The sequence below is a fragment of the Oculina patagonica genome, chromosome 4, assembly GCF_052425735.1.
Source record: "Oculina patagonica isolate OP01 chromosome 4, crgOcupat, whole genome shotgun sequence".
In the NCBI taxonomy this organism is placed as follows: domain Eukaryota; kingdom Metazoa; phylum Cnidaria; class Anthozoa; order Scleractinia; family Oculinidae; genus Oculina; species Oculina patagonica.
Genome location: NC_135761.1, coordinates 44122978 through 44135514, shown reverse-complemented (window position 1 = coordinate 44135514; position 12537 = coordinate 44122978). Strand labels below are relative to the sequence as shown.

Here is a 12537-nt window from a genome sequence, read left to right as displayed (position 1 = left end):
ACCATTCTATTGTGCCCAAGACAAAAGAAATTATATGCTTTAATGCACGAACGAACCTCTAGCGTATTGTATGGCTGTGAAATTTGTCAGCCTTGTTTGATAGCTCTCGCTGCATAGATAACACAAACAAACTATGTCAACGGAAGTCAAACAACATTGTTCATTCACCGCATTTTGACCGCTGTGAACTCAACAAATTCTAGCTCTATTCCAGGCCTTTTTACAAGATAAACCACAACACCTACACTTTGACGTCGCCCAGAAACGTTTAGGGGCACCCAGGCGCCAACTCTCACAACGGATTGAAGCAACAACCAGAAGTACACGTATGTTTTGTACTGTGAATGTAAACTTGTCGACTCTAAATAAACAAGGTAAATGAACTTAATTTCTATAATCGTTGTTCTTAAGTTAACTGCGTATCACTTTCACTAAAAATACTGCTTATAATTTAGTGTGCAATCTTTACGCACCAGTGAAGTTCCCACGCCTGTTTAGAGATGAGACAATAAGCTTAACTCTGATTGGTCACCCTGTTTAGCTTTTTTGTAATCTTGTTTCACCTTAACCTTAATCGTGATCGTCAAATTGCAGATTTTTTCTCTCTTTTGCCAATGAATGACATTTGTAAAATTCCTCCATCGAGGTCTCAATTACCCAGCGTACACTGGGATCCAGCCGTCAACATCGCTTTCACAAAGTTTTTATAGAACTGGCTTTAGGGGAAACGACCAAGTTCCAGGCACAATTTTTAACAAAATTCGTTGTGTCGTAAATCCACGACTGACATTTCTCTTCTCCACGCATCACGGTCTAGTTTCTGCCCTCTATCACGCGTTACGCATAAATAAACCCTTTGCAACCATCCTAAGAAGGGTGCTCGCCTTGGAAGTACCTAGATTATGCTCCCATATAAAAGAAGACGTTCGGGGATAGTTAATCTCTCTCTTAGGGTTCCGATTGGTCCTTTTTGGGGGTTTAATTCAAATTTTCCGTTGAGAATCTCTTTTTTCATTGTGCTTGGAATCCTTCTTTGATATCGGTTCCGAGAATTTGGAGTTTAATCAGGATATCTTGTAATGAATGTACAGTTGAATCCCGATAACTCGAACCTTCAAGGGAAATCGGAAACGGTTCGAGATATCGGGAGTTCAAGTTGTCGAGGGTAAAATTATTAAGAAATTGACCTGAAGAGGAATCGAAAAAGGTTCGAGTTAGCGGGAGTTCGAGTTATTGAGGGTTCGAGTTATCGGGATTCAACTGTATTGTCGATTCTCCGTATTCTCGTTACAAGCCCGCTAAATATTCCAAGAAGAAATAAGATATCGATTAAAAAAATAAGCGATTTTCTGGGTCACATTCATAACATCAAAGACAAAAAATTCCCAAGTATAATCCAGTTCTCTGTACGCATTGCTGGCCTATGAAGCTGGAAACAATTCAGTATCGATCAGTAGCTTTCTTTTGGACCTTGCTACATGAAGCAAAAAGTGGTAGAATGCCTCTCAGCATGTATTTTTTCACTCTTAAACTCAGCCAAGGGCAAATGTTTTAAGCCCAATGTCGCCTGTAGATACAATTATGCAATTTCTCCTCACTGGTATTTTGGGGCTAAGGGGGTTAAAAGTCTGTTCTAAGCTGTTAGAAGCTTGATGACTTATTAGTGCGGGTGCTTTACTTTGGTTTAGTGAAGCTTAGAAAGACTAGGGTAGTATAGATTATCATCTACAAACCAAACATTCTAGTAATATCTGAAATCTACGTAGCTCACTGATTCTCAGCTTAACAAGATGCACGGTTTTTTATTTTACTAAAAAATGAGATATAGAAAATATTATTGGTGGAAAATACAGAGAATGAGAAATGCTGTGGGGACACGCGCCATAGGCGAGTATTTCCCCAGCTTTTTCGAGTTCCACTTTACTTTTATGAATACTTTGATAGCCCATTATTAGTTCACCACTGATCACATGACATGATAGACATTATCAGCCCAAAGTGCCCATCCAAGGGAAATTCCCTGATAGATAGTACTCATTGGAGGAATTTTTTTGCAAACAAGTGGGCCAATAGACAAAATAAACATCACTAATGGATAAAATATTTGATTGATCTGCATTTTGTGGGTTTCTTGTCTGGCTTTGTTCCGCTTGACACATTTCGACTTTCAAGTCTTTCTTCCAAAAAAGTTACAAATAAAGTAAGCACTTGTAGATACACATACATACATGTATATAGTGTAACCCTGAGGCACATAACATAATTATGTTTATTAGTGAACTGGACTCACTACGCTCAGGTATGTGCACTTTGCTCATCTCCAGACTGAGGTAACACACCAGCCTAGCAGTGGACAGCTGTTTCGTCCTCTTTGGGACTCGTCAGCACTGCGTAAGGCATGGTGGTAATGGGAGGAAAGTTCTTATTTCTCCCACCTCAGTGATCTAACACTTGTGGTACACAAGGTGGATCTCTGGAGACGAGCGCACTAATAAACATAATTAAGTTACAAATAATTCAAAATGTTCATTTTCGAATGGTCACGGGGAAGAGAATTACGGGTAAACAATAAAGGCGATAGAGTGTTTAAGTCTTGGGACTATTGGTCTGATAGTTGATCCTTGGAAATTTGTTGTTCTTAAAACTGGCATATTACCCCTAAAGCTTTGCTTTTGGTCTAATATTACTTATAAAAACATCAAATTTCCACAGGGCAACTATCAGCTGATAATTCCTCCAAAGAGACACTCTATTGTAAAAAAAATATATATAACAACACAGAGAAAATGTTTTCAATAGACCTTATTCATACATGTATTCTCGGTATTGGACTGGAACTATTTTGCAATGGAGGCTACTGCGGGTAATCTTTTCAAATGCAAATGACATAAAGCTGTTTCTAATGATATTCCCCAGCATGAGCCTCCATTGCAAGCTAGTTCCAGTCCAATACCGAGAATATGAATATGGTCTATTCCTTCGAGAAAATAATTTTCTGAGGAAAGAAAAATGACAAGTTTGTGATGATCAAAATGCAAATTCTCCTAAATCTCATGTGATCAGTACATCAACAGCTCACTCTTCATGCAGTTATGCATTTTTAGAGGTATGTAGAGAAGGCATAAAATTATTTTACGTCACTTCCTTTGGTTCCACAATGGCAACAGAGTCATTCAACCTTTTGCAAGGACTCTTTCAAGGCTTTTGCCAAAAGAGATACATAGGCTGGATGTACATGAGTCCCATCAAGTTTGAACTCACTACGAAACTCTGAACCTCCATTCACAAGTAACGCATTCATAAACTCTAGCCAGTGGGGTCCTCTGCAACTCTCCACACCTGCCTTTAGGTTCTCATTGAATTCCAAAACTACACTCCTTGTTTCATTCAAGACGGGTAGTATGGGGTGAACAAAAGTTACAAAACCACGTTGTTCCTGCTGCTCTTTAAGAAAACTAATGTAGATGTCCATGGTTGCCTTAATTGCCTCTTCCTTCGTGTCATACTTGCAACTGTTGACAGCTCTCAACAGTCCTTCTCTGCAATCAATTTCACCAATGTTAAAAATCACAGTGGAGCCATTTGGCACTTCCTTCAATGCATTTAAAAGAGTAAATTTAGGGTAAAAGCAGCCTTCCTTTCTCACATGCCAAATTTTGACACCTGTAGCAAGCAGTGGATGAATGACATGTGGTTTATCACAGTAATCAATGATTCGCCATGCGGGTGAAATGCAGTGACTGTCTGAGGCAAAGTAAATGAACTTTGGGTTGCAAGGCATTGGAGAAAATGGCACTTGCATCACGTGACTAATACAGGAGTAAAACGCAGCTTCATTTCGTAGCAATGTCAGATGCAGCTCTCTGTCTTTGTGTACTTTATCCAGAATCGGCAACAAAGCCTTGACAAGATTTAGTGCTCCTTTCACAAAGAAAATTTTCACCAGAGTAAACAACAATCCAAGCTGGTGAAACTCAGATTCTAGAACTTTACCGACATCTTGTTGATTCTCAAACTTTGGTAATCCATTTACGGGCGCATTATTCAAATATATGTCTTCTGTGACCTGCTCTAGAAATGGAACAAACTGCAAGCATGAAATGCATCCAATTGTAAGGGAGCGGTTCCTTTCCAGAAAGGTACGTGCTTCTAAGAAAGCCTTATTGTGCTCATTAAGAATTTCATAGGTATGAACAAAATAAAGGCAAATGCTTGGATTGTGAGGCGACAGCTGACGTGCACGGGTTACCAGCTCTAATGCTTGCTGAATGGCTCCAGATTCACGCAAAATATCAGCCATGAACATCATTGAATCTGCCGATTCCCAGGCCTCACTTAGCTGATCTTTAAACACCTCCATTCCACCTGGTTGGCTGATCAGTTTACCAACTTGTCTTCTAAGCTCACGGTTGCCATTACTGTGAACCAGCGCTGTCAAAATGAGAGTTATAGCTTCATGTAAGTCTTCCTGAGAGTTCCCTGCAGTGAGAAGTGCAAATCCTTTTAAACTGTCTATGTGGGTGGCATCTTCTTTAAGCACATTCGAAAACAACTCCACAGCCATTCTTATGTTCCCCTCCTGGGCACAAACCTTGGCAATGGCTGCTTGAACATCATGAATGTCACTTTTGGAAGCTCCTGTCAACTCCAAATGACCCATGTACTTCATATAGGCATTAATTGCCTCGTCGAGTTTTCCAACCTCAGCCAAACAATTTCCAAGCATAAAGCTCAACACTGGATCACTGGGATTCACTTGAAGTGCTAGCTGAATGTACTCAAGGGCTATTTTTGGACGGCCAGCTTTTAGGTAAATTTCAGCCAAGCAAGAGAGAGCAGATGAATTGTTCTCTTCAACTGTTAACGCTTGGGCGCAAATACGGGCTGCGTGTCTCATTGTTCCCTCTTTTAGAAGATTTTTAAAGCAGAAACTAGAGGCCTTACCCTCAAGACTGCTCGATCCGTTTTCTTTTATAGACGAGGATTTTGCAGAAGCCGGGTTTGTTACATGCAAACTTGTCGCCATTTTCTCCTTGTTTCTTAACATTTGGTTTAGACTCACAGGCGAAACAGTAGACTGCTTCGACGAGTCCAACACGTTCCCTGGTCTCTCCTCCGTCTTGGAAAACTGTTTGGAAATTACAAAAAGATCCATGCCATCTTTTACGACCGAAATGATATCTTTCTCGAGCGACAGGGTAGTTTTCATCTTGTCCACGAGTGTAGTGTCATCGAGGGATAGCTCGGCGAGAGGAGCATATTTCGCGTTAAAGGCCGCCACAAATTTATCCAGTAATAGCTTCAAGTTTCCTTTTTCACTTCTGTGCCATTTAAAAACCATAGTGTGGTCTGGAGGACCCTCAAAATGAAGGTAAAACTTCATTATTTTCACCACAAGTTAGGTAAAAATGTGGACATAAACTAGAACCCAGTCCTTATCGAAACTAAAATCTTCCCAGCGTTCTTTGCGCCTCATCACGCAATTTTCCGCGAAAAAGGAAAGATAACGGGCGCTTTCCATTCGACCAAAACTTCCGGAAATTTCGGAACAAGGACAAATGGTACAGAAATTTCCTGGGAAAGTTTCCATTAAATCCGGAAAGTGGTGACTTTCCGAAATGCAAACCATTCAACCGAAAACCCCGGAAATTCCAGAAGCAAAATCAAATGGAACTAAAAATTCCCGGAAATTGTTTTCGAAAATTTGGGTCTACCTTGCGAGGTTGTCCTCTTTTCCGGAAATTTTGGAAAAAGCTACCATTTTACACTCAGCCTAAGTTCCTTCGGCAGAAAATTTAGCGATTTGTGCAGCTGAAAGCAGCTACATGTGTTAAGGAAGCATTCTTGAAACTCCAAAAAAAAAAATGTAGGTGAACTCGGTTGTTTTTCGTTGTTGTTTTGCAGGCGGCAGCAAACTGAAATGTACAAATATTTATAACGCGCGTGCAGGCTACGCCATTGTTTTGCTCATTAAACTTTTTGGGTTTGGGACGTTTTCGTTACTTGTAGTGTGCCTTTTGAAAGGTCCCTGTATTTGTCGCCACGATGGTATTCATGGCGTTTACATTCAGTGCTCGGAATGCTTTTTAATTACAAAAATATCGAGTTATATTTGCAGGAAACCGGCCACAGTGCATTATTTTAATGCACCGTAGAAATTTCCATATTAGACGCACTACCTGACCATATGCAAATTTTGTTTTGCCTTCCGTGCTGTCAACCGGAAAAGTTGGAAAATACTGTTCCATTTGCCACTGGAATTTTCCGGAAACTCAAACCAGAATTTTTGGTCGAATGGAAAGCGCCCAACGTGACGAACCTAAAGAATGTCTCGGAAATATCTGTTTTGGAGTATTATGAAAACATATCCATGCATGCGCACGTTTCGCGTGGGAAAGGTTGAGAGGGATTTCGAACATCAAACTTTATTATATTTATTGCAAGTTAAATTTTTAAAAATATAACACAAACAGCGGTGACAAACATTATGAAAAATCGCATTTTACTAAACTTGACGTTTCGTATGCTAAGCTACATACATTTTCAAAAGTATGACCGTTAAAATTTTGGCAGCTATTTATACATTGTTATGAAAGGGGTCTGGAACCTAGACTGAGACAATTGATCTTAGCAGTAACTTAATATTTACATTTCAGTCAATAAAGTAACAACCTCTCACTGCCGGCATTGGCATTTAAAGAAGGTTGTAGTTCTTGAATGTATAAGGTCTCCTTAATTTTGCAGTTGAGGTCAGTTTTGCCTGACGCAAGGATTTCAAAATGATCCCATTTGATGTTATGGCCTGTGTTTTTTTTTATGTGATCAGCAATAGAAGATCAATTGTCTCAGTCTAGGTTCCAGACCCCTTTCATAACAATATATAAATAAAACCAAATTGATTGCAAGGCTGGTACAACGGCAGGAGGGCAAGATTTATTGGCCAATATTATTTCAACTAGCAGAGCTAGTCTTCTTCAGGGCCAGTACTTTCTTGAACAAGAGATCCGGCAGCAGACAATTGCAAGCCAAGCAGTTTTTTCTTCGTTGCGTGGTCCCCTGCATCCAAACTGTTTTTTTTTTTTTAATATATAAATAGTTGCCAAAATTTTAACGGTCATACTTTTGAAAATTTATGTGGCTTAGCATACGAAACGTCAAGTTTAGTAAAATGCGATTGTTCACAATGTTTATCACCGCTGTTTGTGTTATATTTTTAATCAAGTTACGATGGCCAAAAACCAAGAGTCTATAAAAAATTATTAATTTGCGCATTCGCGTCGCGACTTATCGTTCAACTTTGCGCGCGCTAGAACGATGATGACATCACGGCAATTTAAACAGGTCAACGATCTTTCTTTTACATGCCGTTTTCTCGCGCATTTTGCAGAAAAGACATAAGGAAACGTCTAAGTTTTTTCTTTCAATAAATGCCAACTTAGAAATAATTTAGTGCACCTATATAATACGTTTAGGAGTAAAGTCGTCGTTGTTAATTTCGCTCGCGCTTGAAGTTTCATGTAAACTGAATCTGATTGGCTAAAAACAGCGCGCGCATTCTCCACTCCTTTGTTATGTCACAATGCAAAAACACTTCATTCGCCAAGAGAATAGCATCTGATTAGACGTGTCTTTTAAAGCTCTTGATTTTTGTGAAAAAAGGACAACGAGAATACTTAAAATGGGACTATCTTGGAGCTCGTATAAGTCAAAGAGAAAAGAAAAGAAAGATTACAAAAGGTGAGTTAATTATTGCTACATCCAATCAAGAATTTTCTTCAAAAAATACTTTACTGGAATTTCCTGGTAGTGCATTTGACTTTTAAAGTAAACCACAGTCAGCGCTTTAAAGATAGGTTAAAGAATCATTAGCGAATTGTTTTTACATTTGATTTGAAGTTTTTTCTAACAAACATGAACTATTTTTGTGCGATTTCCATTGTAATTTCTTATCTCCTTTGTAAACCCATGCATTTATTTTATTCGGAAGAGTGTTTGTTCTTTTGATATAATTTCCTTTTTTTAAACAGAAAACTAAAAAAGCAAGTGAAAGAAGCAGAGGAATGCCTTGCTCGACTGCAGGAACAACTGCAGCTTGAAAATGAGTAAGTTTATTTGAAATGTGTTCATCATAAGGGCTTTCTAGCGCAACAGTTTTAACTACACATGTGAAGGGAAATTTTGTCATGACATCTCTTGAGCCTTTTTTTTTTTTCTGCCACGAATAAATTTGCACACTTTGCCAGAGGTGATCGTTTTTTAATCGGTAGAACCACCAGTTAATGAAATTCATCGGCGCTGAAACGCATGGGACAAGGGGAAGAAAGCAAAGGACAACTCTTTTCATTAACATTGAATTGGTTTTGACTGTAGTTTCCTCGTTTCTGATTCGATGGGAACTAAGAGAACCCTGAAGGCTTAAAATGGGAATTTTCTTATTGGGAACATGGGATTTGGGTTACTGGGAATGGGAATCACAGACATAAAACAATAGAACTGGGACTGGGGTTTTGAGAATCTGGGAAAACAATAGGCTGGGAAATAGAATTTAGGCACGATTTGGTCGCCTGGGAAAATAGGCCTTATACCCCTCTTCGGGACCCTCAACTAAGCATGAATTCAGAGACGGAGTCGTAATAAGAAGCGCGAGCAGAGTTTTCGATTCCACTCATGACTCCGTCGTTTATGATCTAGTGACAACTAGAATGTCGGAGTCGTAGACATAAGGGAAAGAATAAAATAATCACAATGTTCGATTTCAGAAAGAAATAAAATGGAAGCGCTGTCGCGCTTATGACTCCGCTTTTAACATCCGATTACGAATTCGATTCTGACTTCGTCACTAGTGACAAAAGCACTTGCATTGAGGTTCTCTTTCATTTCTCTGTTCTGTAGGTTACTCGATCAATATCAAAATTCGCTCCCCGATGGCTCTACGCCTGGGAACGAGTCAGCTCCTGATGATTGCGTAGTGACAGAAATAGAGGGAGATGTTCAAGCTTTGGAGCGAAAGCTTTTTCTTGAGAAAGTTGCACTTAATGTAACAGATGAGAGATGTTATTTTCTGGACAGAAACTTCAGGCAAGGATATTTTTTTGTTAATGTTAGTTCTGCTGCCACATAAAAGCTGTGGGTCCCCTTCACGCTATCTCCCTAGTCACGGTTAAGCCTGGTTTTCACTAGCGATGCAAGCACAAGCGCAAGCACAAACGCAAACACAAGTAGTTTGTGCCAAGTGAAAACGAACGTCGACATAAGCATAAGCACATTAGCATTAGAATATGTTGTTTACAAGTTAGAAGGCTCCATTCTCGACTCTGTTCTTTCGGCAAATATTGCGGCAGAAACTCTCAGGCGTCGAACGTTGTTGTTTCTTCTACTCTTGTGATAAAGAAAGCGAAAGCGATTACAAAACGGAGGAAAACGAAACATTTGGGGTTATAGATATTTTTTAAAAAAATAAATTTATCTTTATTTCTTTCGCTTCTCGAGCCCACGCTTGTGTCTTTTGTGCTTTTGTACCAACTCCTCCGAACAACCTCGGAAAACGTTTATCAAAATCAACCGCGGCCTCTGCGACTTTGTTCACATACTGGAACGAGTGCTTTAATTGGCTAGACACGGCCAGACGTAAACAATTTTCTTGTGCTTATGTGATGTTTCGTTTTCACACGAACGCAAGCACAAGCGCAAGCACAAGAAAAGGAAAAATTTTGATCCTTGTGCTTGTGCTTGCGCTTGTGCTTATGCTTGCGTCGAAGCCGTTTTCACTATGAAATAAGAGCTGTTATGCTTGCGCTTGTGCTTACGCTTGTGCTTGCGTCGCTAGTGAAAACCAGGCTTAAGGGCTTTCCACAAGTTGCTCGAGATTTCCCAAAACGTTGCACTAAAAATCCAAAAAGTTGCTTCTGATTAATAAAACTTGCTCGAAAGTTGCCGCAAAAAATCCAAAACGCTGCTTCTAATCATGAAAATTTCTCTAAATAATTGTTAATTTCCCTTTAACCCTATTCAGACCGGGCTTTTTTTGGTCTTTTCAGACCGGGGGGGGGGGGGGGCGGATTCCGCCCCCCTCCGTAACTTCCATAAGATTTAAGCAATCACAATGAAACTTACAGGATATATAGTATGTCCCAAAATCTATCTTTTAGTATATGTCACGTGGGATGATGACGTCACATCACGTGACAATTACATCATAATGTCAAAACAGCCGCCATCTTGGATCCGCCATCTTGGATTTCGAAATTTTTTCAAAACGTCAGAAAACCGCCCAAAATTACTGGAAAATACTTAAAACCGATAAAAATGTGCTTAAAATCCGTAAACAGGTGAAAATAATTGCTTTAAAGTTATTTTCATTAATAGAAACACGAAAATTTCAAATTTGGGAAAACATGCCTGTCAAAATGCCGTTGCCATGGTGACGTCAAGTTCCTGACACAACAACCTACCCTACCAAATTATTTCCAAATAAATTTTAGATAAAGTCGCAAAGTTTGGCAGCGTTTGGTTGAATATTAAAAAAGTTATAAGCGTTCAAAGTCGGCGCGGGCACTTTCCGCCCCCCCCCCCCCGGTCTGGATAGGGTTAAGGGTACGATTTCTAAGCAGTTTTTTGTAATTTTACAGCAAAAGAAGTATCTAAATAACACATTAAGGGGAAAATTTGTTAAATAATAACGGCTTCTAAAATTGAGAAAAATCGGTTTTGTACTGTTTCAATGCAGAATGAGCCGAAAGTTGAAACATTTTCAGATGTTCTTCGAAAATCTTCGGCAAACTTCGTAAATCTTCGGAAACGTTCGTATGGCCTTTGAACAACACTCGGATAATCTTTGGAGATCTTCGGGCTGGAAATAGCTCAAAATACAACAAGTTGCTCGAGAGGAAAAAAATTGCTCGAAGGAGAAAAAGTTGCTAGAAATATGAAAAGTTGCCAAAAAGTTGCCGAGCAACTTGTGGAAAGCCTTAGTCACGGTGATTAAAAGCGTTTTGTTCGGTTTACCGCGCAGCATTTCCTACAACATGAACATGGCACAAGCTACCTTGTCTAATGTTAAAATCCTATTTGTCTTTGTTCCTTTGCAGACTTCTACAAAGCAACGAGGTTAGCCTTCATAGGCAGAGTTCATTCTGTGAAGCTGACTTGGCAGCATTTAATAAACTAAAACAAGAGGCCAGTCAGTTTGGCCAGTTTCTGAAAGCAAATCTGATAGAAGACTGGGTCGTTCGATCGCTTCCTAATCTTTACTTCAAGGAGTTGTGATTAAGTAAACTTGGAGTTTCGTCATTTTGCCTGTAATGTCAAATATAGTGTATTTCCTTGAGTATCTTTAGAAAAATGTTATGCTAGAAAATTCCATCGATTTTGCTGCAGATAAATCATGTAAATATTCTACTCAATAGTCCATTAAATAGGACGACATTGGGCAAAATGTTCTTGTTTGTTCAAAGTGTTTTGTTAGAGTGTTGTCCTCTGTTCTCGATTCCCCGTTTTGGGGGCTTTTTTTAGTGGGAGGCGCGGTGGCCTAATGGTTAGCGCGCTCGACTCCGAGTCGAACGGCCCGGGTTCGAGGCCTGGCCGGGGCGCTGCGTTGTGTTCTTGGGCAAGACACTTTACTCTCACAGTGCCTCTCTCCACCCAGGTGTATAAATGGGTACCGGCGAATTTACTGCTGGGGGGTAACTCTGCGATGGACTAGCATCCCATCCAGGGGGGAGTAGCAATACTCCTAGTCGCTTAATGCTACGGAAACCGAGATAAGCTCCGGCTGTATGGGCCTCATGGCTCGGAGACAGACTTTGATACCCTTTTCCAATCCTAATCCACAAAATCTATATCCTTTTTGTACCCCAGTCAAGTAGTATTGGATGTAATAATATATCACACACGAGCAAAAGTGCTTCATCGGGATATCCAAACACCGATCGAGAAGAGAGTTGAAAATACGACGAACAAAAGAGTATTTTTGACGAAATTCGAGGTGATTGGATAGCCGATGAAACACTGTCTCGAGTGTTTGATATGTTATCTCATCAATCGAACAACTTCTGAGTAACCAGAGAAATTGTAAAAAAAATGTAAAAGTCTATCCAAACCTCCTTCAAAGTTATGATTTTCTTTGTTTATCAACTACATTGCCCTTTCTCCTTTTATTATTTTAATTAATACTAACTAAAATCTAGAGATTATATGTCTTGAATATCTTAAAGATCCCCTTACATTATAAACCCACCTTCGGACAAAAAGACTAAAACTGTAACCCTAATTCAGAGTCGATATGATAACTATAGTATCTATATTATACCTTATATTATAACCTAGAGAAGTGGCATCATCTCATGAAAAGCAAACAAACAAAACAACCAAGCAACAAACAAGCAAGCACGAAAAAACATCAAACAAAAAAAAACGAACAAAAACAAAATAAAAGCAAAAAGTGAATAGAAAATTTGCCGTGGGAGTTTGGACCAACATCACTATTAACGAGATCTAACCCCTTCGACAGGTTTGTGGAGACGTTTACCTGGGGTGACT

At 39.5% G+C, this 12537-nt stretch overlaps 2 protein-coding genes across 3 annotated transcripts; one reads left to right on the top strand and one right to left on the bottom strand.

Annotated features, from left to right (window-relative positions):
* Positions 1–1556: 1556 nt before the first annotated feature.
* Positions 1557–5405, bottom strand: LOC144652530 (uncharacterized). The gene has a single exon (XM_078512576.1). It carries the CDS (start codon positions 5381–5383, stop codon positions 3170–3172), a length of 2214 nt encoding a protein of 737 aa, XP_078368702.1. The 5' UTR covers positions 5384–5405; the 3' UTR covers positions 1557–3169.
* A 2197-nt stretch (positions 5406–7602) lies between these two features.
* LOC144652644 (uncharacterized) lies at positions 7603–11740 on the top strand. 2 transcript variants are annotated; one of them, XM_078512720.1, is made up of 4 exons: positions 7603–7737; positions 8028–8102; positions 8893–9078; positions 11088–11470. In XM_078512720.1, the coding sequence occupies exons 1-4, from the start codon at positions 7679–7681 to the stop codon at positions 11263–11265; spliced, it is 498 nt and encodes a 165-aa protein (XP_078368846.1). In that variant the 5' UTR covers positions 7603–7678; the 3' UTR covers positions 11266–11470. The 2 variants fall into 2 exon arrangements, with proteins under 2 accessions (XP_078368846.1, XP_078368847.1); XM_078512721.1 differs by lacking the exon at positions 8028–8102 and having other exon boundaries at positions 11088–11740.
* The last annotated feature ends 797 nt before the right edge of the window (positions 11741–12537 follow it).

What these genes read in the sequence shown, in the direction of transcription:
- LOC144652530 (XM_078512576.1), bottom strand. Translation starts at nt 5,383, where the DNA reads ATGAAGTTTTACCTTCATTTTGAGGGTCCTCCAGACCACACTATGGTT.
- LOC144652644 (XM_078512720.1), top strand. Translation starts at nt 7,679, where the DNA reads ATGGGACTATCTTGGAGCTCGTATAAGTCAAAGAGAAAAGAAAAGAAA. An exon ending in GAAAAGAAAGATTACAAAAG is followed by an intron (nt 7,738 to 8,027) that starts GTGAGTTAATTA and finishes TTTTTTAAACAG; the next exon opens with AAAACTAAAAAAGCAAGTGA. An exon ending in TTTCTGGACAGAAACTTCAG is followed by an intron (nt 9,079 to 11,087) that starts GCAAGGATATTT and finishes GTTCCTTTGCAG; the next exon opens with ACTTCTACAAAGCAACGAGG.